This window comes from Meriones unguiculatus, chromosome 16, assembly GCF_030254825.1.
Source record: "Meriones unguiculatus strain TT.TT164.6M chromosome 16, Bangor_MerUng_6.1, whole genome shotgun sequence".
NCBI lineage: Eukaryota > Metazoa > Chordata > Mammalia > Rodentia > Muridae > Meriones > Meriones unguiculatus.
The window spans coordinates 5,084,285-5,107,140 of NC_083363.1; the positions used below are offsets into that span (position 1 = coordinate 5,084,285).

At 59.8% G+C, this 22,856-nt stretch overlaps 1 protein-coding gene across 9 annotated transcripts; it reads left to right on the forward strand.

The window, feature by feature from the left end:
• The first annotated feature begins 395 nt into the window (after nucleotides 1-395).
• Rab44 (RAB44, member RAS oncogene family) lies at nucleotides 396-22,195 on the forward strand. 9 transcript variants are annotated; one of them, XM_021633488.2, is made up of 14 exons: nucleotides 396-527; nucleotides 4,212-4,430; nucleotides 7,705-7,813; nucleotides 9,029-9,203; nucleotides 10,457-10,603; nucleotides 10,975-11,065; nucleotides 11,438-11,533; nucleotides 12,072-12,259; nucleotides 12,773-14,157; nucleotides 17,735-17,816; nucleotides 18,286-18,400; nucleotides 19,178-19,279; nucleotides 21,072-21,148; nucleotides 21,961-22,195. In XM_021633488.2, the coding sequence occupies exons 2-14, from the start codon at nucleotides 4,224-4,226 to the stop codon at nucleotides 22,049-22,051; spliced, it is 2,865 nt and encodes a 954-aa protein (XP_021489163.1). In that variant the 5' UTR covers nucleotides 396-527; nucleotides 4,212-4,223; the 3' UTR covers nucleotides 22,052-22,195. The 9 variants fall into 9 exon arrangements, 7 of the variants coding, with proteins under 7 accessions (XP_021489163.1, XP_021489165.1, XP_060225166.1 ...); XM_021633490.2 differs by having other exon boundaries at nucleotides 19,185-19,279; nucleotides 21,961-22,098; XM_060369183.1 differs by lacking the exon at nucleotides 21,961-22,195 and adding an exon at nucleotides 21,773-21,948.
• Nucleotides 22,196-22,856: the final 661 nt, after the last annotated feature.

A 22,856-nucleotide genomic window follows, 5' to 3' on the forward strand; every position in this document is an offset into this window, starting at 1 on the left:
TGCCATGATTGTGGCTGCACAAAACTTTGCTGTTAGCTTAGTCTGTTTCCTGAGAAGGGAGAACTCCCCTCCGGGTCAGACCCTCTGTCCCTGAGCAAGGACCGGAGCTGAGGTGGCATCATTTTCTGCACTAGCTATAGCTGCAGGGTCTTCTCCTGACTGATCTTCCTCCTGGGCTTGAGGACACTCTGGCAGGAAACTGAGGGCCATGTCCTGGCCTTGTTAACACACACACACACACACACACACACACACACACACACACACAGCCTATGCTCAGAGTCCCTCCCCAGCGCCAGCTTTCTGCTGTAGTTCCAGGATCCAGGGCATCAGGCAAGAGCAGAGCAGCCAGGGCCCCTTTCTACGGGAAGTTCGCTAGATGAGGACAGGAGATCGGGCAGCCAGGGAGCGGAAAGGGGCGGTTGGGCAAGAGACTGGTGACGGTTGAAGAGAGCGGGGGCTCCGTGGGCAGCGGACAGTACCCTACTCACCGGGACCAGGAGCACCGGCCTGCAGACGTCAGAGAGGTAGGCTCATGCAGTTATTATTTTTTCCTTCTTTCCTTCCTTCCATCTTTCCTTCCTTCCTTCCTTTGAGGCAGGGTCTCTCTGTATAGCCCTGGCCAGCCTTGAACCCAGAGATCTGCCCACCTCTGCCTCCTAAATTCTGGGAATAAATGAGATGCTGTTCAAGGCTGGCCTTGAACTTCCCTGTGTAGACAGGGGTGACCTTGAACTCTTGGCCTTCCTGCCTCCACCTCCGGGAGTGCTAGGATTGTACTCCAGCTCCCATCCAGCTTCCGTGCGTGTGACAGGGGCTCAAAGCTGAGCTTCTGCGCGGTGTCACAGAGGGGCCCAGGCCGTGCATGTGATCTCCGGGCAGTGAGAAGTAGACCGGGGCTTTGTGACCCCGAGTGGCAGGTCTTCCGGCTTCTGAGAGCCCCGGATTCTCTGGTGGTTAGTGAGTGAAGGTGGTTCTCGGGGTGCTGGCGGGGGGCCCACCGTGTCCCGCTGCGCTGACTCAGTTTCTCACCCCTCTGAGGGGTGGGGCTGGGAGGCCCTGCGGCTCTGGCAGGTGGCAGTGGCCTCGCGTCCCCTGCTCTTCCGTCTTACTTCCTCTCGGGTTCTGGGTGACAGGCCCAGGGCGCTGCTCTGCTGGCTGACACCCCCATTGTGGGGAGCCCGGTCCTGAGGGGGCGCAGAGGCCAAGGCAGGGACAGGCGCGTGGGTGCAGAGGGACCCTACGGCTGGCCTGAGGGGAGGGTGACCACAGGAGGGGCCTAAGCGGTCACCAAGGGAAGGGGGAAGGGCGCTGAGTGTGAGGGAGATAGATGATAACTGAGGAGGGAGAGACAGAGACAGAGAGAGACAGAGAGATGTTCAGACATGGGAGGTTCTTGGTGGCCACTCCTGCCCACGAGAGGGACCCAGACTGATTTAGGGCCCACAGTTAAGGGGGAGAGACACAGACACCGTGGCCTGTGGTGACCAGTGTTCTGACATCCTCCTGCCTCTGCCTCCCTAGTGCTGGGATTAAAGGCTCGTGACACACACACACACACACACACACACACACGCACGCACACATACACAACCAAAACAGACAAAAACTGTGCCACCACACCTGGCTCCAATGACAGCTTCTAAAGGAGGGTCCAGTCGAGACTCTAACGCCTTCAGCGCTGGGTCACTTCTCGGGGGCAAAGGCTTCCGGACGCAGTCTGCGTGGTTTCCTACTTGTTCCCCGAGCAGCCTTCAAAACCCCACTTTCATTTAGCATGTGTGTGTGAGTGTGTGTCTGTGTGAGTGTGTGTGTCTGTGTGTCTGTGAGTGTGTCTGTCTGTCTGTGTATGTGTCTGTGTGTGTGTCTGTGTGTTTGTGTGTGTCTGTGTGTTAGTGTGTGTCTGTGTGTGTGTATGTCTGTGTGTCTGGGTCTATGTGAGTGTGTGTTAGTGTGTGTCTGTGTGAGTGTGTGTGTAAGGAAGTGAATGACCCACAGGGTCAGGTCTCTATTTTCCCGAGTGGATTCTGGGCTCTGACTCAGGCCCTGGAGCTCATGGTGAGAATCTGTCCGCTGGGCCGAGTGACCAGCTTTGCTATCTCTACTTGTGAGGCAGGGCCGTTCTTCGTGTGTGGCCTCAGACCTAGGGATCCTCCTGCTTCAGTCGTGTGTGTGGGTGTGTGGGTGTGTATGCCCATGTGGGTCTTCCTGCCCCCTTCGTCCTCCCCCCTGCATCTCCCTGCATCCTCTCCTCACCCCCATCCTCCCCTTTGCATCCCCCCCCCCAGTCCTCCTGTCTTTGAGCTGCAGGCTCCGGGTCCCGTCTGGCTTTTGCGTGCTGCCAGGGGTTTGAACCCTGGTCCTCACACTCAGCCTCTGCTCCTGCCTTCCCCCGTCCTCGCTGGGGACAGGCTGAAGGTAGTCGCTGTCCTTCACTCACGTCCTCCTCCTAGTCAGGGCCTGCTTCCTCTGCTTTCACCAGTGTTTATGCCCAGAGGCTGTCCTTTGGGCAGGGAGAGACCTAGAGGGACAGGCTGGGCTGCCATGGGGTTGGGGAGGACAGAGAGAGACAGAGACACAGAGAGAAAGAGAGATAGAGACTGAGAGAGAGAGACAGAGACACAGAGAGACAGAGAGATAGAGACAGAGAGAGAGAGACAGGGACACAGAGAGATAGAGACAGAGACACTGACACAGAGAGACAGAGAGAGAGACAGAGACAGACAGAAAGAGACAGACACACAGAGAGAGACAGAGCGAGAGCGAGCACTCACTTTCATTAAGGTTCAGTCCTAGACAGTGTGCGGCTGCGTCCTTGAGCCCGGGCCGAGGGGTGGGTGTGTGGTGCCTGTGTCAGGGGAGAGCCGCCGGATCCTGTCCCCTGGACTGCCCCCTCCCCGGGGCCCTCTGCCCCCTCCCGCCCTCCCTCTCCTCAGGAGGCTGCTCCCCCTTCCCCCGGACGATGTGCCCTCCCTCCCGAGCCCCCTCGTGCACTGACACCCTGATGGCAGGGTCCCCCACTGCATTAGTGCCAGGGGCCGAGCCTGGGAAGCAGAGGACAGGAGGGACGAGCCAGGCACCTCCATCTGTGTCAAAGGAAGTGAGAGCCGGCGCTCAGCCCGTCAGGCGCCTGCCGCACAGGAGTAAGGACCGCGTTCAGTCCCCAGCTCCCGTGAAAGCCAGGCGGGGCAGCGTGTGCCTGTGACCTGATACCCTGAACGGCACGCCGTGTGGCCAAGCACACTGGCCAGCGAGGCTGAAAAAACAGCCAGTTCAAGGTTCAGCCAGAAACCCCGGTCAGTGGCTGAGGCACAGTGAGGGCATCTGTGGCCTCCTTTGGCTGCTGAAACACACACACACACACACATACACACTCACACACACTCACACACACACACATGCACACACATAGACGTACACACATGAATGAATACATACACTCTTACACAAACATACACACACATGAAAACACACACGCACACATACACACATGTACACATACGTATGCATACACACATACATGTACACACATGTACACACACATAAACACACAAACACACACAGCTATTGTGAAGAGGGGAAGGTGGAGGAGTGAGGCTGGGAGGAGGTGACTGGCGGTGAAGGCCAGCGACTCCTGCTGATGGAGGCAGCGGAGCTGAGGGACAGCCAGGACCCCGAAGTCTTCTCCCGGGCCGGGACCCCGACGGTGCTCCCCCACGCAGCCACTGGCCATGGCAAGCGCGGAGACCTGCAGGAGGGTAGGCGGACAGCCCGAAGTGATGCTCCCAGGGACACTGAGGTCGTGGTGGACGGAGCAGGCCAAGCGGGGCCCGTCAGCCATGCCGGGATAGAACACCCAGCCATGCCGGGACGGGGACACAGGGCCCAGCCATGGACAAGGGGCCCAGCCATGCCGGGATGGGGCCTGGGCAGCCGGGACACAGGGCCCTGCCATGCTGGATGGGGCCTGGGCTGTGCTCAGCAGCTGGGACACAGGGCCCTGCCATGCTGGATGGGGCCTGGTCTGTGCTCAGCAGCCGGGACACAGGGCCCTGCCATGCTGGATGGGGCCTGGGCTGTGCTCAGCAGCCGGGACACAGGGCCCAGCCATGTCGGGATGGGGCCTGGGCTGTGCTCAGCAGCGGGGTCACAGGGTTGGGGCTCTCTGCGTCCAGCGGCCCATCCCCGTCTTCCCTCTCCTCCGCCCCCAGGTCTGAGGCACCATGGAGAAAGGAAAGGGAGCGTCCAGAAGAGGCCGGAAGCTGGCGTCCAGCCGCCGGAGGCAGGCACGGGAGCCGGCTGATGGCCACGATGCCCCCGCGGCCCCGGGGCCCGAGTCCTGGCCCCCTGGCTTTGATGCGGAGCTGCAGGCCTTCTTCCGGGACTGTGGCGCCGCGGAGAGGGGCTTCGTCACCCGAGAGGACCTGGCGGTGAGCATGAGGCCCGGGAGCCAGGCCTCGAATCCCTTCTGTGTACATTCCTGCGTCGTCCTCGTTCGACCGAGGCTCAGCCTGCCTGCTGTTTCCCGGGGTTAACACGGTACCCTTCCCGGAGACATTTGCATTTTGCCGCGGGAGAGGACTTCACGCCTCCAGCTAGCTCGCAGACTTGCTTAGGGTGTTACTGTTCTTTTTGTTGTTACTATTATTGTTGAGGCAGGGTCTCTCCACGCAGCCCTGGGTGTCTTAGAATTCACTGTACAGAACAGGCTGGCCTTGAACTCCAGGATCTGCCACCCTCTGCCTCCCGAGTGCTGGGGTTAAAGGCGAGCGCTACTAGGCTTGGATAGTTGTGTTATTTTTAATAATGTGACACAGTTGCACACGCCTTTAATCCCAGCACTCGGCCTGGGGGTGAGCGCAGGGGCAGGTGTTAAAGTTACTTTTACACAATTGTGTTTGTTTCTCCCTCTCCCTCTTAACCCGGCTGATACTCGAGACTCCTCTATCGCTTCAACAAGCTTCACAGCACAAGAACTGAGCAGTTTACGACTCTGTTCTTCACCCTCTAAGCTGTCTCCGCTTCCTCCCAGCGCGTGTCCCAGAGACACTTTGCACTTTCCAGCTGTCCTTGCTCCAGTTGCTCCTCCTGATGTCACCTCTCCTGAGTCCCCTACTGTCCTCCTCTAACTCCGCCTCCCCGGCTGGCAGGAAGTCCCGCCCTCTTCTCTCCCCTGCTCAGCGATTGGCTGTGAGCTGCTTTATTGGTACATCAGGGAGAAAATGGGGAGCTTACACACCACTGAGACAGGAGAGTCTCAGAGCAAGGATTGCCACCAGACAAGGGGGAGGTGCGGGGATTCGAACTCGGGTCTTCGGCCAGAAGAGTGTGCGCTCTCAACTCCTGGGCCGTCTTCCTAGCCCCTGCGGGAGAGATGTTTGTGACAGGTCTCTCTGTGTAGCTCAGGCTGGCCCCTAACTCAGTCCTCCCAGGCCTGGGGTGACAGGCGGGCTCCACCCCACCACCCCGATCTGGGGTGCTTGGAACAGAGGCGCGCACCTCGGGGAGCAGCCAAAGCTGTGGGTCCCAGGGAGAGGCCTGCGGCCTGTGGCCGAGGTGCTCTCTCACGGGGTCGCTGTCACCTCTGCCGCGGCTCCCGCCATCTCGTCCTTCCCCTACCGAGAGCCTCGCTCTGGGGCCCCGGGCGTGGCTCAGCCGCAGAGGGCTCGCCTCACACGCGCACATCCCAAACCCTCAGAGATTTTATTTAGCGCGTGAATTAGCGTCACGAACGGCTCAAAGGGAGCCTTAAAAAGCTGGGCAGCTTAACAAAGATAGAGTAGAACCAGATTGCCGAGTTAGGTTATTATTTTTTTCTTTTTTTACAACTAATGAAAGTCCAACAGGCCGTAAATCTTGGAGTTATCTGTCTCCTTAGACAGCAGGACCGATGACGTCTCCTGAACAGATCCTGCGAGTCCCCACCTGACCCTGCCTCAGCCAGCTCTGTGGGTGAATTAGCCGCCCTCTGTGGTCTAGCCCAGGCTTCTCAAGCCCTCTCCGCAGGCTCCCTTCACCGGAGAAACAGTTTGCAGGCTCTGGGGGACACAGGCCTATAAACAGGGTGTGAACATCAAACATTAGCCCCAGGCGGAGGGAGGCAGGGACGTGCAGGCCCCAGGGAGAGCCCCAGAACAGTGAGCCGCTCAAGAAAGACGGACGGTGCCCGGGTACCGACGCGCAAGGTCGTCCTCCCCGCCCACAAACACACTCTCCGCCGTGCCAGTGAGTGCTGGTGCGTGCAGGAGAGAGGTGGAGGGAGTTGGCTCTCCCCGGAGCTGGAGTTCCAGGCAACTGCAAGCCTGCTGGAAGCAAGCTCTGAAGAAGCAGTTCAGGCTCTTAGCCACCTCTCCCGCCCACTGCAGCAACTTTGTTACTAGTTTGTGTGTGTGTTTTGAGACAGTGTTTCTTGGTGCCGCCCTGGCTGGCCTGGATCTCCGAGATCTGCCTGCTTCTGCCTCCCAGGTGCTGGGACTGAGGGTGTGCGCCACACCTGGCTTCACACCTGCACTTAAAATGAAACATTCTAACAGAATACAAACCGGACACACTGATTGGATACTTTCGTGGTGAAGAGTGTTGCTAGGAAAATGCTGAATGTCTTTTTTTCTTTTTTCTTTTTTCTTTTCTTTTCTTTTCTTTTCTTTTCTTTTCTTTTCTTTTCTTTTCTTTCTTTTTTTCTTTTCTTTCTCCTTCCTTCCTTCTTTTCTTTCTTTCCTTTCTCTCTCTCTTTCTTTCCTTTCTCTCTCTCTTTCTTTTCTCTTTCTCTCTCTTTCTGCTAGAGGTGGTGTTGAGACAGTCTCTCCGTGTAGCACAAGCTGTCCCGGAACTCATTATGTGGGTCAGGCCGGCCTCAAACGCACAGAGATCCACCAGTCTCTGCCAACGGTGCTGGGATCAAGGGTACACCACTGCACCCTGCTCCTCATGGCTTTCCCAACGGCAGAAAACTCTGTATATGAAGTAAAAGTTCGTATAAGCAGTTCAAGACACTCTGTAGCCTCAACTCTCAGCCCGGGTATTTCCGGAAGTGTTCACTGCTGCCACCACGGGACGGGATGGCACCCACTCGGTGTGTGTTCAGAACTGTGGCTGCAGCGAGCCACACAGCACATAGTGGCAAGCTCTGCCAGAACCATCTCAGATTCTGAACGTGCGATTCCCAATGAACCCGGGTTCTTCTGTGACACCCCTCATTCAGCTATGCACCCTGAGAGCCGCGGTTCTAGAAGCTCTGTGGTCCTTGTCCCTGGAAGGACATCCTGCCCACTGTGTCAGCTGGCTCCCTGGCGTGATGATGCATTTCCTTGATCCCAACACTCTGGAAGCAGAGGCAGGGGGATCTCTGCGAGTTCGAGGCCAGTCTGGTCTGCTTAGTGAGTTCGAGCACAGCCAGGGCTGCATAACAGAGAGACCTCATTTCAACGCCAAGTGTCAGATGGCATCTGAAGCCATCCCGCCAAAGGCTGGGGGGAAGGTGGCATAAAAGTGCAAATTTGAGGTGTGGCAACATGAAGGTGACTCGGAGCCTGCTGGGGGGCACTGAAGGATGGCTGGGGAACTGCAGGTCAGGCCTGAGCCCCCCTGCGCCAGGGAGGAAGGAAAGCAGGGTGACTGAAGACAGACGCCTCCCCTCCTGTGCATGGCTTGTTTCTCTCCCGTGGGAACAGTGGCTGACTGGACTGGCTCACCCTTCTCTTTCAGGAGGCCAAGTTCAGCTTCCTGGGTAGCGAGGAGCCGCAGATGATTTTCGACTGGGTGGACACTGGGAGCAGAGGCCGCCTGTCGCTGGAAGAATTCAGTTCTGGACTCAGTACGTCCGTCCTGGGAGGGTCTTGGGGACTGCGAGCACATAAGGCCGAGTGGCAGGCCAGGGGCCTCCCACGACATCTGAGAGCCAGCAGCTGCTCCCCTAGAACCCTCCCTTGTAGGTAGGAAGAGGAGGGTAAAAGCTGGCTGGCTTTGATGTGAGGCCATGGGCTATGATGCTCCCAGGGGCCCACGGGGGGAGGCACAGGGGTCACAGGTCCCGGAGCGTGGCATCTGGGGGATGGAGAGGAGGTTGGGGTGATATTCCACGGCCTGCCCCTCAGGGGGACCCAGGCAACAGGGCGACTCTCCTGAAGGAGCCTTTCAGTGGGGCAGGAGACGGGTTTAGCCTAAGGTAAGGCAGGGGACCGCCTCTCGGGCCCCAGCAGGACAGCTCGGCCTGGAGCGGCTGGGCTGGGAAGTTTAGGGTGTAGGAAGGAGACAGCAGAGGTGGCTGGCTGGGATCAGCATGCAGGGGCTGTGGTCACCCATGTTTCGGTGCTAGAGAGGTTGGGTCGGAGTGAGGGAAGTGGGGGTGGGTGGTGCCGCCGTTTTGCTTTTTTCTAACATGGACTCGTTGCGTAGCTGAGGCTGGCCTGGAACTCCCCGTGTAGACTAGGTTAGCCTGGAATGCAGAGATCCTCTGACCTAATTCTTGAGGTCACTTAAATTATTTTTTTTTTGCTTTATGGAAAAGAGGAGAAAAAGACCCCTGTAAGATGGCTTAGCAGGTAAGGGTGATGGCCACCAAGCCGGATGGCCTGAGTTCAATTCCCAGAACCCACTTGATAGAAGGAGAAAACTACATACTGTGAAACACGTGCTGCATGCTTGCACGCGTGCGCACACACACACACACACACACACACACACACACACACGGGAGAGACATTTCCTCCTTGCCTCTTGAGCTAGACCGTCAGCTCCCTCAGGCCTGGCCCTCGGGTGACCTCTGCCAGCAGGGCACAGTGAATGCTCAGAGAGTAAATCCCCAGTGAGTAAAAACCCGTTAGCTACCCTGGAGCCGCTGCGTGACTTCCAGACAGTCTCCTTTCTGGGCCCCCGGCGATGTGTGACGTGGGCTCCCGTCCTGTGAGACTTCCCAAGGCTGACCTGAGGCATTCATGAATGTCTAAATGTTTAAATGTGGGTGACGAGGAGCAGAGGAGCAAGGGCAGTCACAGCCTCATCTTCCCTCTGCGCCCCTCTGTCCCCGCAGAAAATGTGTTTGGCTCCGGCCCCAGCACCCAGAGGCTCCACACAAAGGGGCCACTGCCCTCTCATCCGGGATCTGTGACCTTCAGCTTCCCTGCCCTTGAGGAGGCCGATGTGGAGGAGAAGGAGGCCTTCCTGGCCCTTGCGGGGCAGTTGGGGACCGGCCGCTCCCTTTCTGAGTAAGGCCCTGCCAGTTGGTGGGGGTGAGGGCTCAGGGCAGGGCTAAGCAGCCGCTTGGCAGTGTGTGACCCCTGACCTTGGAAGCTTCGGAGAGACTGAAGCCCTGTTCAAAGGGTGCGGGGAGGGTCCCCTCACTCCACACTCCGTAGAAAGATCAGCCAGTTGGAGCATCACCCCTGAGGGGGACCCAACGACTCCCCAAGGGTCCCTCAGTAGGATGGCTTCAGACATGGTGGTTCTCTGGCCTGGGTGGGTTTGGGGAGAGAAGGTCAGTTTCTGTTTCGCGTCTTGGGTTTGGGCTCTGGGCGTACGGGGGGGGTTCTCTTAGGTGCTGGGAAGCTGGTGGGGTGCTTCCTGAGGCTGGCTGGGGCCAGCCAGGGACCCGCCCTTACCCCTGCTTGCTCTCCCCCACTTGCCCCTCCACCCACAGGCCTCTGAAGGGTGAGGTTTCTCCCAGCTGGTTCAGAGGGTGGGGCTGCCGCCTCGAGCCAGGCCTGGGCGCGACCTGGCAGAGCAGGTGGAACAGGGAGCCGCTTACCCACTTGGCACCGTGGTCCTGCGCCCTCGCCCTCTGGGCCTCTGTCTTCACGGCTTCACTAAGCCCCTGTGAAAGGAGAATGTCCCTAGTGCCAACCACGGGCGGGGCCCCCGGGCTGGCACTCACCCTTAGCGTGTCTCTCATTCCCCAGACAATCTTGCTTGGCAAGTGTCGGCCTTCGTATTTTCCCAGTGAGCCCGGGGAGGGTGAGGCCTTGCTAGAAACCGCACAGCTCCAGACCGGGAGAGGAGGTGGATGGAAGCCTCGAGCTGTCAGCTGCTCAAGTTTCCCCCACCCGAACGCTCCCATTCGTCACTGAATCGCAAGGGAGCAAGCAGTATGGGGGTTCAAGAAGGGCCAGCTCACATACGGAAATGTCCCAGGAAGGGGGGACACTCAAGCTTTGTAGTCTTGCCGATAGAATTTGTGTGGGTTTCAGGTCCCCAAGTCTCTGGGAGAGCTGCTGTTAAGACTGAGGACTTGGGGTAGAGATAGGGCTAGCCCAGCATACATGCACCTATGTGTGGGTTTCCTCCCCCGAACCCCATAAACTAGAACCCAGTAACCCCGGCCTTCGGGAGGTGGGGGTAGGAGAGCCGGGAGTTCAGGGCTGGCCTTTGCTACATAGCAAGTGTGAAGCTAGCCTGGGCTACAGGAGCCCTGCCACTCCCCGGCCCTCTGTGTCTAATCCTCTGGAGGTGTCTGGTGCTCCAGGCAGACAGAGATCTGGAGGCTGTGGCGGGAGTTGCGGCGGGAGGAGCCTCAGCTGGCCGGCAACTTGGAGGGCTTCCTGGCCAAGATGAGCAGCCGCCTGCAGGAGGCCCGGGCGGACCGAGAGGCCCTGGAGTGGACGTTGAGGAAGTGAGTGGGGTGCTCCAGGTGCTCCCTGCACACCGTGGAGCCCTGGGTGAGGTCTGCCCCCGTCTGGGGGACACACAGCCAGCGTTTGAGGAGGAGGAAGCTCCAGGGGCCCTGTTTCCTGTGACCCTCAAACGGTCAGGATCACAGCCCTGTCATGGGGGCCTGAGTCATGGAGGCCAGCATGGTGACTGAGGCTTGGGGCAGTGGGGACAGCAGACCGGGCAGGGGGGAGGGGGTGTGACACCGATAGATGTGTGACTGATGCCACAGACCCAGGGCGACGTGACAGGGGTCTGCGGTCCCTGAGGACAAGGCAGGAGGACCCCAGATGTCCTCAGGGGCTTTCTGGTGCCCGCCTCCTGCCCCTACAGGCGACGCTCTGACCACCTCCAAGAGGTGAGGCAGCTGTATGAGGAGACAGAGGAGCAGATCCGCAGAGAGAAGCAGCAGCTGCAGGCCCAGGTGCGTGTGGGCACTGGCCATGCCATCCGTGAAAGATGGCCGCCTCCCCAGGCTGGGCAGTGGCCAAGCAGAGCAGCAGGGGGGATGGGAGTCTCCTGCCCCGAAGCTCACGATCCCCAGAGAGATGGGGCGGGCCTGCTGGGCGTGTGCTCCCTCTCTGCAAGGTAGCCATGTCCCCGGGGACTGACCTCAGCATCCTGGCTTCAGTGTCCTTGTGAGAGTCTAGGGGCAAGTGGGGGAAGCCCCAAAGTCCTCTTTTCGGGTACCTTCCAGCCCCAGAACCCCACCAGGCCAGGGCGGAGGTAAGGTGGGTAGGACCAGCCCGGCCGAGCTGTTTCTGGAGTTTGCAGGGCTGACCTGTCCCCTCTGCAGAGCGATTCCCGGGGCATGGCCCTCAGTGCCCACATGCAGGAGGCCCTGGAGGCCAAGGAGCAAGAGGCACAGCGGCTGGCACAGGGCCAGAGAGAGGTGAGTGCAGGCCTTCTGGGGAGCCCGGACCCCGGACGACCTTTTCCCGTTCCCAGCTGGACAGGTCTCAGGGGCAGCCAAGAACTCCCTGGGCTGCGGGCTGCCCGGGCAGGGCTCCCCGCCGGTGCCCTGGGAACACCGCCACGGGTCAGCTCAGGTCCCAGACACAGGGAAACGGGTCGGGAGCGCACCCTCGCCTCGGGTTCTCGGGCCTCCCCGGCACCCCAGGCCTCACGTGTCAAATGACGCTGTGTGTGGGGACAACTGGAAAAGGAAAAGCTTTGGCCAGCATGGGTATGGTGGCACGCGCCTGTAACCCCGGCTCTCGGAGGTGGGGGGGGGAGGCGGGTAGGAGGATCAGGAGTTCAAGGCTAGCCTGGGCCTTGTGAGACCCAGAAGGGGGAGAGAGAAAGGAAAGTTCTGGACCACAGGCACTCACAGGCTCGTTGTCATCTGATCAGCCTTGGGCAGGTCATGTCAGGGCCTGAGGGGTGGTGGGTTTTGTCACCGTGGAGGACAGTGCCACTCCCCCCAACAGCTGGAGGCGCAGCTGCTCCACCTCAGCAGCACGCAGCAGGAGGCCAGCTGGGAGAACCTGCAGCTGCGGGAGGCTGAGCGCCACCTGGCTGGGCAGCTGCAAGAGGTGCGGGGGCAGCTGCAGGCAACGCGGGGATGCCTGGGTTCTGCCAGGGGCCGGGTGCCCTGGCAGACAGAGGAAGAGCCAAGGCAAGTAGCCGAGCGGGCACTTGGGGAGAGAGCGGTGCTGCTAGGAGCCAGGAAAAGGGTGTGTGCCCCAGCGCTGGCTGGATGGCCAGTCACACCCACTCCCCCACAGCACACACTCACAACCACACAACCCACACCTACAACCACACAGTCACACACACACACCACACACAATCACACACCACACATACAGCCACATACAGACATGCACACACAGTCACACATACAATCCTACACACATGCATAATCACATATACACAATCACACACACATAATCATGCACACACACACACACATAGCTCCCAATCAGGGACTTGCTCTGTTTGTAATAGCTCAGAAGGAGGCTTGCCTAGTCAGGGCAGGCTTCCTGGAGGAGGTGAGGCTTCACGTGGGTTTTTCGGTACAGAGTATCCAGCCCTGGAGGAGAGCTAGCCTCGGGGAAAGTTAGGCTGTCAGGATTTGGGGGGGACACTAACTCCCCTGACTGTCACCTCCCCCTTCCTGCCTGCCCAGCGACCCCAGGGAAAATAAGGCCCCGGACCCTCAGGCTGGGCCCGCTGAGGAGCCCCCACTGCCGGAGCTGTTTGGCGACAGTGACGATTGGGCCCAGCTGCTGCACAGCTTTGGGGAGCGTTCCCACAGAACCCTGCGACTTTGCTGGAGCCCACCTCCAAGCCCTGGGGGCTCCTCCACCCCACCCACGCCCCGGATTGTAAGACAGATCTCCATCTCCGAGGCGCCTGCTCTCCAGTCTGCCCAGGGACCAGCCTCAGACCCAGAGCCTGGGACAAGAACCCCCCGTGGGGTTCCTCCCGGTGCTGGAGACAGAATGGGGCTGGAGGACCCCGAAGGGCAGGATGAACAGGATGGGGGCTTGAAGCAGTCTGCGGATGCCCCTGACCTGGAAGCTGAACTCGAGGCCCCCTTCTTCTGGGGTCTGCCGGAAGCCCCGGCTGGGGAGTCTGGGAACACGGGGGTGCTGCTCCCTTCTGAGGTTGGGCCTTCTCCTCCTGTGCCCTCTCCTCCTCAGTCCCCGGCTGCATCCAGAAGACAGACCCAGGCCCCAGATCTAGGTGGCAGGAGCCCTTGGCCTGGACCCGACCCCGCCAAGCCGCCCATGGAAGGAGATGTCCTGGCAGAGACCCTGGAACAGGGCTTATGGTCCCGGGGAGCCTCGGCCCTCCCTGAGGGGACCACAGAGCCCTCCCCGAGCCTGGAGGCTGCAGGCCAGGCGCCCACAGAGAGGCTGGTGCAGGGTGCTGCTAGGCAGGAGAGTCCCCTTGGGGGGCTCCTAGAAGCCCACTGCCAGGCCCTTAGTTTGGATGGCTCGTTCACCCACCCCCAGGGTCTGGGAGAGCCGTCCAGGCCTGAGGAAGGAAACTCAGGGGCCAGGGGCCCGCAGGACCCCGGATGGGAGCGAGCCCACAAGGCTGGGGGCCCGGAAGCCAGGGACACAGACACGCTGCAGCAAGATGACCTCCGGCCTGAGGTGTCACAGGCCCCTGCTGGGACTGAGGTCCCTGCTCCTGGCAAAATGTCCCCTCCTCCGAGGGACACTGCCCTCTCAGGGGCCGGGCCAGCCGTGGGAGCCTCAGAGGGTGCCGAAGCCCGCCTCACCCCGGCTGAGACGCAAGCCCAGCCCGGGCCCGGGTCCGTGCCTGCTGGAGCGGAGGGCAGGCCGAGCGGCCCTCAGTCCCCGCAGCCGGGGCCAGCGGGCAGGCCCGAGGACCCGAGAACAGCAGCCTCCTCCCCCGGGGACCTCGCGGCCGGCCAGCCTCGGGCTGACCCCGACTATCTCTTCCACGTCATCTTCTTGGGGGACTCCAACGTAGGCAAGACGTCATTCCTGCACCTGTTACACCACGACACCTTCGCCACGGGGCTCACGGCCACCGTAGGTAAGGCCTGTTGGGGAGGTGGCCCTGGACAGGGGGAAGATGGGAGGCCTGGGCCAGGGCCGGCTGTCTCTGAGTTTCTGAGCCTCTGAGTAGGCCCTCCCAGGAGAAGCGGCAGCTCCTGCCTTGGCCAAGGGCCTCCACGAGGCCTTATTTCATGTGGGCATAACCTTGGCGATTCACTAATCGTCTCTAATTACGGGTAATTTGCTTTCTCTGCATTGATCTGAGTAGCTCATAAGGTGCCACAGCAACAAAGCGCCGTGTGATTTAGGTCCTGGTGTCGGTGGGGGGTGGAAAATGGGCCAGTTTCCACCACGTGGTAGGCAGTTCCCTGCAGCGCCTAGCTGGACACGCTGGTGACGCGCCTCGGGTCTGTTAGCATGCCCTGGCAGGAGACCACAGGTGGGGGTGTCTTACACGGGATATATTCAGAGCGTGGCAAGTTGAGACGCTAGGAGCCTGGGTTCAAATCCTAGCATCACCGCTCACTGGGGGCCATGAATACAACCCACCCCCATCAACTCCTCAGAGGCAATTGGCTTATACTGAGAAGGTTTACTCTGGTTGGCTCAGCGCTGGGAGGTTTCGCTTCCCAGCTGGTCCTGTTGGGCCTGTGGTAAGGCAGCATGTTCTGGCGGGAGACGTGCTGAGCCGGACTGCTCAGGGCGCTGCGGGGAAGAGGGAAAGAAGGGCCCGAGAGGTGAGCCGCTGGCCCAGCTAGCACGCCTACCGTTCTGGGTTTGGTCTCAGCACGGCATAAGCAGAGCTGGGTGGTGCACGCCTGCCATCCCGGCGCTCAGGAGGAGGGAGGGTCAGAAGTTCAAGGCCATCGTTGGCTACTTCACCAACTTGAGGTCGGCCTGGGCTACGAGAGACCCTGTGAAGATGGGTGGGAGTCGGGAGTAGAGAAGGAAGAAGATGAAGCCAGGCTCCCGTGATGCACTTTGAGGTCATGTGCCTAATGACCAGAAAACTTCAATGCCAGCCAGGCCTCCCCCCCTGCCTTTTTTTTTGGGGGGTAGGGGGGCATGGTCTCTCTGTGTCGTCCTGGCTGTTGTCCTGGAACTCACTGTGTAAACCAGCTCGGTCTTGAACTCATAGAGATCTGCCTGCCTCTGCCTCCCAAAAGCTCTCGCCTCTTTTTAAAAATTATTCATATGTGTGTGTGTTCTGCCTACATCACACGGTGCCTGAGGCCCTCAGAAGCCTGACGGTGTGGGCGTTGGCAACTGAGCCTGTTCCCACAGCTTCTTCTGACAGCCGGGATGGGAGTAGCCCCCACTTCCTGCGCTCAGTCCGTGTTAGGCACGGGTCCTGCATTCTAAGTGACTATTTGAGCACCCTAATTCAGTGGCTCCCAGGAGAGGGACAGGGGGAGCGGTGTGCCTTCCTGGCAGTCCAGGGTGCAGGCTGATTAAAGGTCAGTGCCGAGCCACGGCTTACGATCTCCTCTCTTGTCGTGGGAGGGTTTCTCGGCCCGGGAACCCTTACTGGGTGTTCTGGTTTGCCCTCCATTGCTGCCACAGTACCACGGTCAAAAGCCACTCAGAGGAGGGAAAGGTTTCATTAAACCTGAACCACAGGCCACAGTCCGTCCCTAAAGGGAGACAGGGCAGGACCGTGGCACTCACTGGCTTGGGCCCGGCTGACTTCCCTATACTGCCAGGCTCATCGGCCCAGCATGGCGACTCCGCTGGTGGGCCGGGCCCTCCCACCCTGATCTTCAAGGCACTGTCATGCCGTAAGACACGGCCGGTCTGATGGAAGGTCTTCAGCCGGGGGCTCCCTCTTCCCAGGTGACTCCGGCTTGTCCAGGCTGACAAAACTAACCAGGACACCACGGATCCAATTAAACACTCTCGTCCTTGAGAAAGAGGGAGCCGAGGCAGGCCCGGCCTACTGCGGACCACAGGGGTGCAAGGTCATCGCCATTAATCACCCATTCGGCTGGGCTTGCTGTGTGTGCCCACCCTGGCAAAGCTGGGGTTCTTGACTTTGCCACGGGGAAGAGTTTCAGGAGGAGGCGGAAAGAGACAGAGGCAGAATTTGTTTGAGAGTTTAATACAGATTGAAGGTCTGGTGCAGACAGGGAAGGGGCCAAGACACACAACGAGCCCCAGAGAGCCGCCTGCCTGTCCCCACCACCCTGAGGCTGGGCTTATAGCGTGTTTTTGCCTGTACATGGAGGCACAAGTCCAATGTCGGGAAATGTCCACTGTGGCTCTCCGGCTTCTTCACTCAGGCAGAGTCTCCCAATCAAACCCGGAGCTAGCCAATATGGCTGCTCTCTAGTCAGCTTGCTCTGGGGCTCCCCCCTCCCCCCACCTTCTGAGGCTGCCACGCCCACCGAGCATTCACGTGGGCTTCCGGGTGTCTCGAACCCCTGCCTTCAGGGTTGCGTGGCAAGCGCTGAAGCCCCGAGCCATCTCCCCAGCCCCGTGCTGCCCTGTCCTTGTCAGCTCCACACCATTGGACGGCACAGACTCAGACAGAGCAGGCCTGCCTCTGTGGCCAGCCAGCTGTTGTCCTTGTCATCATCGTCATCATCGTCATCCCGTCCAGCCCGCGCCCACTCCACCCCAGCCCCTCTCAAAAAGCCACAACCCTTGCATTTGAGGCCGGTGGGTGGGGACACAGATCCCAGGCGGTCTGACTTCTCAGTGTGGTCCTTTCTGGTGGCAGAGGACTCCTAATGAGGTGCCCTTGCTCAGCCCCAAGGTTCAGGCTCACTCCCTTGCAACCTCCCCTGCACCACTTTCACCGCTCAGGCCCTTTCTGGGAAGGCCTGACCCCCTGCGTGCCTGGCCCTGCCCCTGGGTGTTTGGAGGTAGGATAGGTGTGGGCGGCCCCCTTGAACCAGTGCTGCCCGGCAAAGATCAAACCTTGCGGACCTGACGGCCTGTGTGGCTTAGCTGAACGGAGTGTGGAGTGCCGTGAGGGTAGATGAGGGGGTGGCCGTCGGGGGGGTAGCGGTTGCAGGATGTCTGAGAGTTGTTTGTAGCTCAATGTGAGGGTCTCAAGATCCTGCGGTCCTGGGCTCCTGAGCCCCTCAGGACGGGGCTGTAAAGAAAATGCCTAATGTGGGTCCTGGGGCCTGACCTCAGGCCGTCTGCAGAGCAGTGAAGGCTGCTGAGCCATCTCTCCAGCCCCCTTTTCCTGGACTCCCTCCACATCCAGAAGGCTTCCTTGACAAGTGGGGGTTGGCTGGAAGGGGCCGGAAGGACCCCACCCCCATCTTCTCATTCCAGGACGCAGCTCTGACCCCGGCCAAGGGTGGGGCCGCGGAGGGATGGCGAACGCAGTCATGAGGTGGCTGCGTTAGGCGCAGGCCGTTTCACTGGGGGCTTTTAGATATCACCTCGCAGTGGAGAAGGGGGTGGGGCCCAAGGAGGGCCCCGGGGCCCCAGAACACACAGCGTGACCCCTGGGTCCTCTCTCCACCTGAGGAAGGCGCCCCGGAGGGGACCCGCTCGGTCGTGGGATGCTCTGGAGAGCGGCGTGGCCCCGCCCTGCTCCGTTGGGAGTGGGCGCACCCCCACGGCATCTGGAGCTCGCTGGTGTCTTCCGTGTTCCCTAGGGGTGGACTTCCGGGTCAAAAGCCTGCTGGTGGACAGCAGGACCTTCGCGCTGCAGCTGTGGGACACAGCGGGACAGGAGCGGTAACCCACAGGGTCCCAGGGGTCAGGGTCCTCGGCTGTGCTGGGGGCGGGGGAGGAGAGGGTGGCCCGCGCCCTGGGGGACAGGGGACAACTACCCATGACAACCTGGGGGACCACGAGACCCTGAGATCCAAGACCCAAGGAGTCAGGAAGGAGGGGCCGTGAGCCCGGGGGGCCCCCACTCTGCGCTGCCCTGGGGGGGCGGTGCTGGCTGGTCCTCCCTGACCTGCCTTCCAGACACAGGCCTCCCACGGAACCCCGCAGCACTGGACACCTAAAGGTCGTAGGTTCGGCGCCGCCATTCGGCTTCTGGAAGCTTCTTCTGGGGATGACGTCATCCCCAGAGCGGACACCCCGCTGCGTCCCCGGGGTCCGCGTGGGAGATGGCCGAAGTCCCCCCTCCCGGATAGGACGGTGGGGGGGTCCCCGGGCTCTGGAGGGGGTGCCCTCACGCAGACCCTCCCGGCAGGTACCACAGCCTCACGCGGCAGCTGCTGCGCAAGGCGGAGGGGGTGGTGCTCATGTATGACGTCACCTCCCGGGAGAGCTTCGAGCGCGTGCGGTACTGGCTCGGCTGTCTGCAGGTGAGCGCGCCTGGGGCCGCCGGCGGATGCCCGTGAGCAGCGCGGTCTCCTGGGGGGGGGGGTCCCCATTGTCAGCTCCATCTCCCACGCCCCTCGTCTGGACGCTGGGGTTCTGCAGGGCCTGGGCCCAGCCTGAGGCTGAACCGGGACCGGGAAGCGGGCGGCCTCTCTCTAGACGGTCCTAGTGTAGGGGGAGATTGCAAAAAGAAGGAAGGGAAAGCCGGCTAAGGTGGCAGGGGGAAGGACTCTGTCCGGGCCAGCAAAAGCAAGAGGGAGAGAGAGAGAGAGAGAGAGAGAGGAGAGAGAGAGAGAGAGAGAGAGAGAGGGAGTTCAGTGGTTGGAGCCCTTGATGCTCTTTCAGAAAAGCTTTCCACACTCATGTTGTTTTTCTCACAACTGTCAGTAACCAAGGGATCTGACACCCCTCTCTGGCCTCTGCAGCCTCTGTACACACATGCACACACACACATACAGAGACACACACATACACAGTCATAAAGAAAGAAAAAGGAAAGCAAAGCAATTAGAGACAAGTGTTAGGGCAGCCTTGGCAGCCACAGGCACACAGTCATGAATTGCGGGCAGGAGCTATCCAGGAAGGCTTCCAGGGGGAGGTGCCCATGAGGTTCGCCATGAAAGCAGGCGGAGCGTTTGGTAAGCGGAAAAGAGAAGAGAGGGTCCCCGTGAGAGGCTGCCCGACAGCGCCTAGAAACTTGTGAAGGCTCCTGCCTTGGGCATCCACTGGTGGCAGCTGAGGGCATATATCCCGTCTGGAAGGATGCAGGTGTGGAAGGAGTGGCCATGGTCCTGCTGGGAAACAAGATGGACTGCGAGGAGGAGAGGCAGGTGCCTACGGAAGCCGGCAGGAGGCTGGCCCAGGTGAGCACCGGGACATCGCCGCTGGGTAGGTGAGAAACGGGGCTTCCTGCCCCTCCGGTGCCTGCCTGGGGCAGAGGTGTGGCCCACTCGGCGGTGACTGACCACTGAGCCTCTCTGCCCTGGGCTCAACCCCAGGCCGTGCCGGCCGGCGCCACCTTGAACATAGCGTGGAATTAGCAGATTCCCACGTATTCCCAGCCCACGTGAAAAACATCTTCAGAGTGAAAACAGTTTTAAAGGCTTCGCTGAAATCCCCAATCAAATCTTCATTTTATCTCTGGTCTCTAATTAACATGCTCCCTTCTCATTTAGTCTATTTTAAGACTCAAATGTTTTCCTTGGGGAGAGGACATCAAAAGCTTTGCTGTCAGGCGGGGGATACTATTATTTATAAATGAGATTTAACCACATTCTAGAGAAGCCAGTGAATAATAATATATGTATACACACACACACACACACACACACACAAATATATATTAAATGTATGGAGAAAGTCACTCTCTGCCCCGCCCCTGACACAGTCCTTAGGTCCCTTGCCAAAGCCTCCTTGTTGATCCTCCTTTCTCATGAGTGTGACTCGCCACTGTGGCTCCAGATTGGCAGATAAGCCCCTCCCTGGAAGAGTAGTCCTGTCCCTTTAAGAGTTCCTTCTCCGAGAATTTACCCTGCTAGAAGACTGAGAATTAATGGTCCCTGCAAATTCCCTAGGTGACTCCCTCCCAGGACATCCACTCAGGTGCCAGCAGGAGGCCGTTGTCGGTGAGGGACATCGGCAGAGTTTGGTGGTTAGGTCGGCCATATTGGAGGTTCCCAGGAGAGGCCGGTGTTTACCAGGGAGGGTCCTGTGCTGGGGGACGGGCGGGCATCTGGTGGGGCCAGGGAGAGACTTCTGAATGCCTCTGTGGCTCCCCTGGAGCAGATGGATGAGAGGTTTTCACTGGAAAGGATGTGGTAAGACAGTGGTCAGGACCGGGAACCTGCGTGCCTCCCCCTCCCCCCAGACTCAGTGGCCCCTTAACTCAGCAAATTCCCAGGACGGCAGGAAGGGAGCTGAGGCCGCAGTGCAAGGGCTTACGGCCTCAAGAGGAATTGGTGACATTTGGGGATAAAAGAAGAGGGAGAAGGAGAAAAGGGGGGTGGGGGAGAAGGAGAAAAAGGAGAGAGAAAAAGAATCCTGTCCTGTGGCCCACAAGATGGCTCGGGTCCAAGGGCTTGCCAGCAAGCCTGAGGTCGTGAGTTTGATCCCTGGGATGCACACGGTGGAAGTAGCGCTCTGGCTCTGACCTCCACATACAGGCCCCAGCATGAGAGCCCTTACCGGCTGGGCCATCTCCCCAGCCCCCTTCTTTGGCTTTTTGAGGCAAGGTTTCATGCAGTCCGGGCTAGGAAGCTGAGGCTTTTGCTAAGAAGCTGAGGCTGACCTTGAATTCCTGACCCTCCTGCCTCTGCCTCCCGAGTGCCAGGTTACAGGTGCTTGCCACAACGCCCGGCTCCTGCCGTTTTGCTTGATTTTTGTGCTGCTGACCACTGAACCCAGGGCCTTGGAAGGGGGCATAGCCCAGAAGTATTTTAGAAAAACACGGAAACAAAACCCTGGGCTTTAAAGGAAGTCCCTGTGTGTTCCCTCAAGTCAAGCAGGAAGTCTGTCTTCTACTCCATGTCTGGGGGGGAGTCTCCAGGATGGCACCCGTGGTCTGCAGCCAGCCGAGGAAGAGTGGCGGACAGAGCTGGTGGTGCTGGGGGCTGGTGGGTTCTGGCCCTGCCTCTCAGCTGCTCTGTGTGGCTGCAGGAGCTGGGGGTCTCCTTTGGTGAGTGCAGTGCCACCCTGGGTCACAACATCCTGGAGCCCATGATGAACCTGGCTAGGTGAGTGCTTTTGCCTACCCAGAGTCCTCCGGGGCAGCCCCACCCCGGCTCTGCCCTCTCCAGGAGACCCGTGCTTCCAGACCCCGTGCTCTGTAAGACTCCTGCCCTGGCCTTCTAGAGACTCCCGTGACTTAGAATAATGGCCTGCACTGCCATCCTGCCCTGTGGAGCCCTTCTTCCCGACTCTCTGTGTCTCTAGCTCCCATCTCTCCGGCTCTCACATTCTGTGCCCCCGTCTCAGGTCTGTGCCTTCCTGGACTGTTTTTCCACCTGTTTTCTTCTTGCTGTCTGGGAGGGGCCCATCTGTCTGTTAAGCCCCTCCTTCTGTGGGGCCTTGCACCCACTGGGGCTCAGGGCATGGCTGAGGTGCGTGCCAGGAGGGGCATCGGAGGCCACCAGCACCCCTGGCATGTGGTACCTACACAAGATAATCTCTTGTGCTTTCCCAGCTCAGGTTTGCTCTTGACCTTGAGACTGGGCTTCCACAGGAACACAACACACCCTCCTGCTGTGGCACAGAATGTCCCTCTCCTCAGCTCAGGCTCAAGCCCCAGAATTCGATTTCTTTATTCCTGCGGAAGCTGCTCATTTGTGTGTGTGTGTGTTTGTGTGTGTTTTGCTTAGCACCCAGCGGCCCAGAAAAAGAGACAGAAGGTCACAGGTTCCCGAGTCCCATTTCCTCACTGCCATGAGCACATGAGCAGAGAGCACAAGGAACGGGGGTGTGGAAGCCTCCCAGCCCCTATCCCCACCCCATTCCTCCTGCCCCTGGAGTCCAGAGGGAGGAGTGACTCGGGGACACCATCACACAGGTCGCTCAAGATGCAGGAAGACCGCCTGAAGGCCTCGCTGGTGGAAGTGCCCCACCAGCCCCAACCCAAGAGAGCCGGCTGCTGCCGCTGAAGGCCCGTTTGGGCCCTGCATGGCTCCCATGGAGCCTCACGCTTAGTCAGCTTTTATACGAGGCCCAGGCACACCTGCCTGGGGATGGCGCCGCCCACAGTGGACTGAGCCCTCCCGAGGAGACAGTGCCCACGGACACGCCCATGGTGGAGGCGATTCTTCATTTAAGTCCCCCTTTTCTGCTGACTCCACACTGTGTTAAGTTGATAATAAAAACTAACCAGGACACAGGACACGTAACGGGGTGCTGTTTTCCCTTTGAGTATTTTTTCCCCTCATCGGTGCCTGCCAGTGCCTTCTACAAAGGGGCTCAGATGTGGAGAAGGAAATAAACCCTGAGGGAGTCTGATGCCACCTCTGAGTTCACACATCCTGTCGGCTCCCACCGCCCCTGTGCCTGCCTTGGTTTCCCCTCTCAGGTATGGATTTTCTCCTTGCAGAATTCAATCCTGAGAGTAGTGTCTTTCTGACAGCCCCCATAAACCCCAAGCCTTCCGGCCTTCCTGTGGAGGGTTCCTGGATACCTGATTGGTGGGGCCTGGACTGCAGCATGGAGACTAGGAGGAAAGCTGGGCCTGGGGCCTGGGTGGGGGGCAGGATGGCCTCTGAGTCAGCATATCTCCCACCGGCTCAGCAGTCACTTCAGCACTGAATACAGAGCCCACAGGAATGGGGGCGTGTGTAGGGGATGGAAGCTTTGCAGCCTTTTGAAGACAGGGTGCTGAATCAGGAAGGGCCTCAGTGTCGTGGAGAACCGGGGGAGATGGCCAAGAGGAGAGTGGGGCGGAGGAGTCCTGGCAAGAGG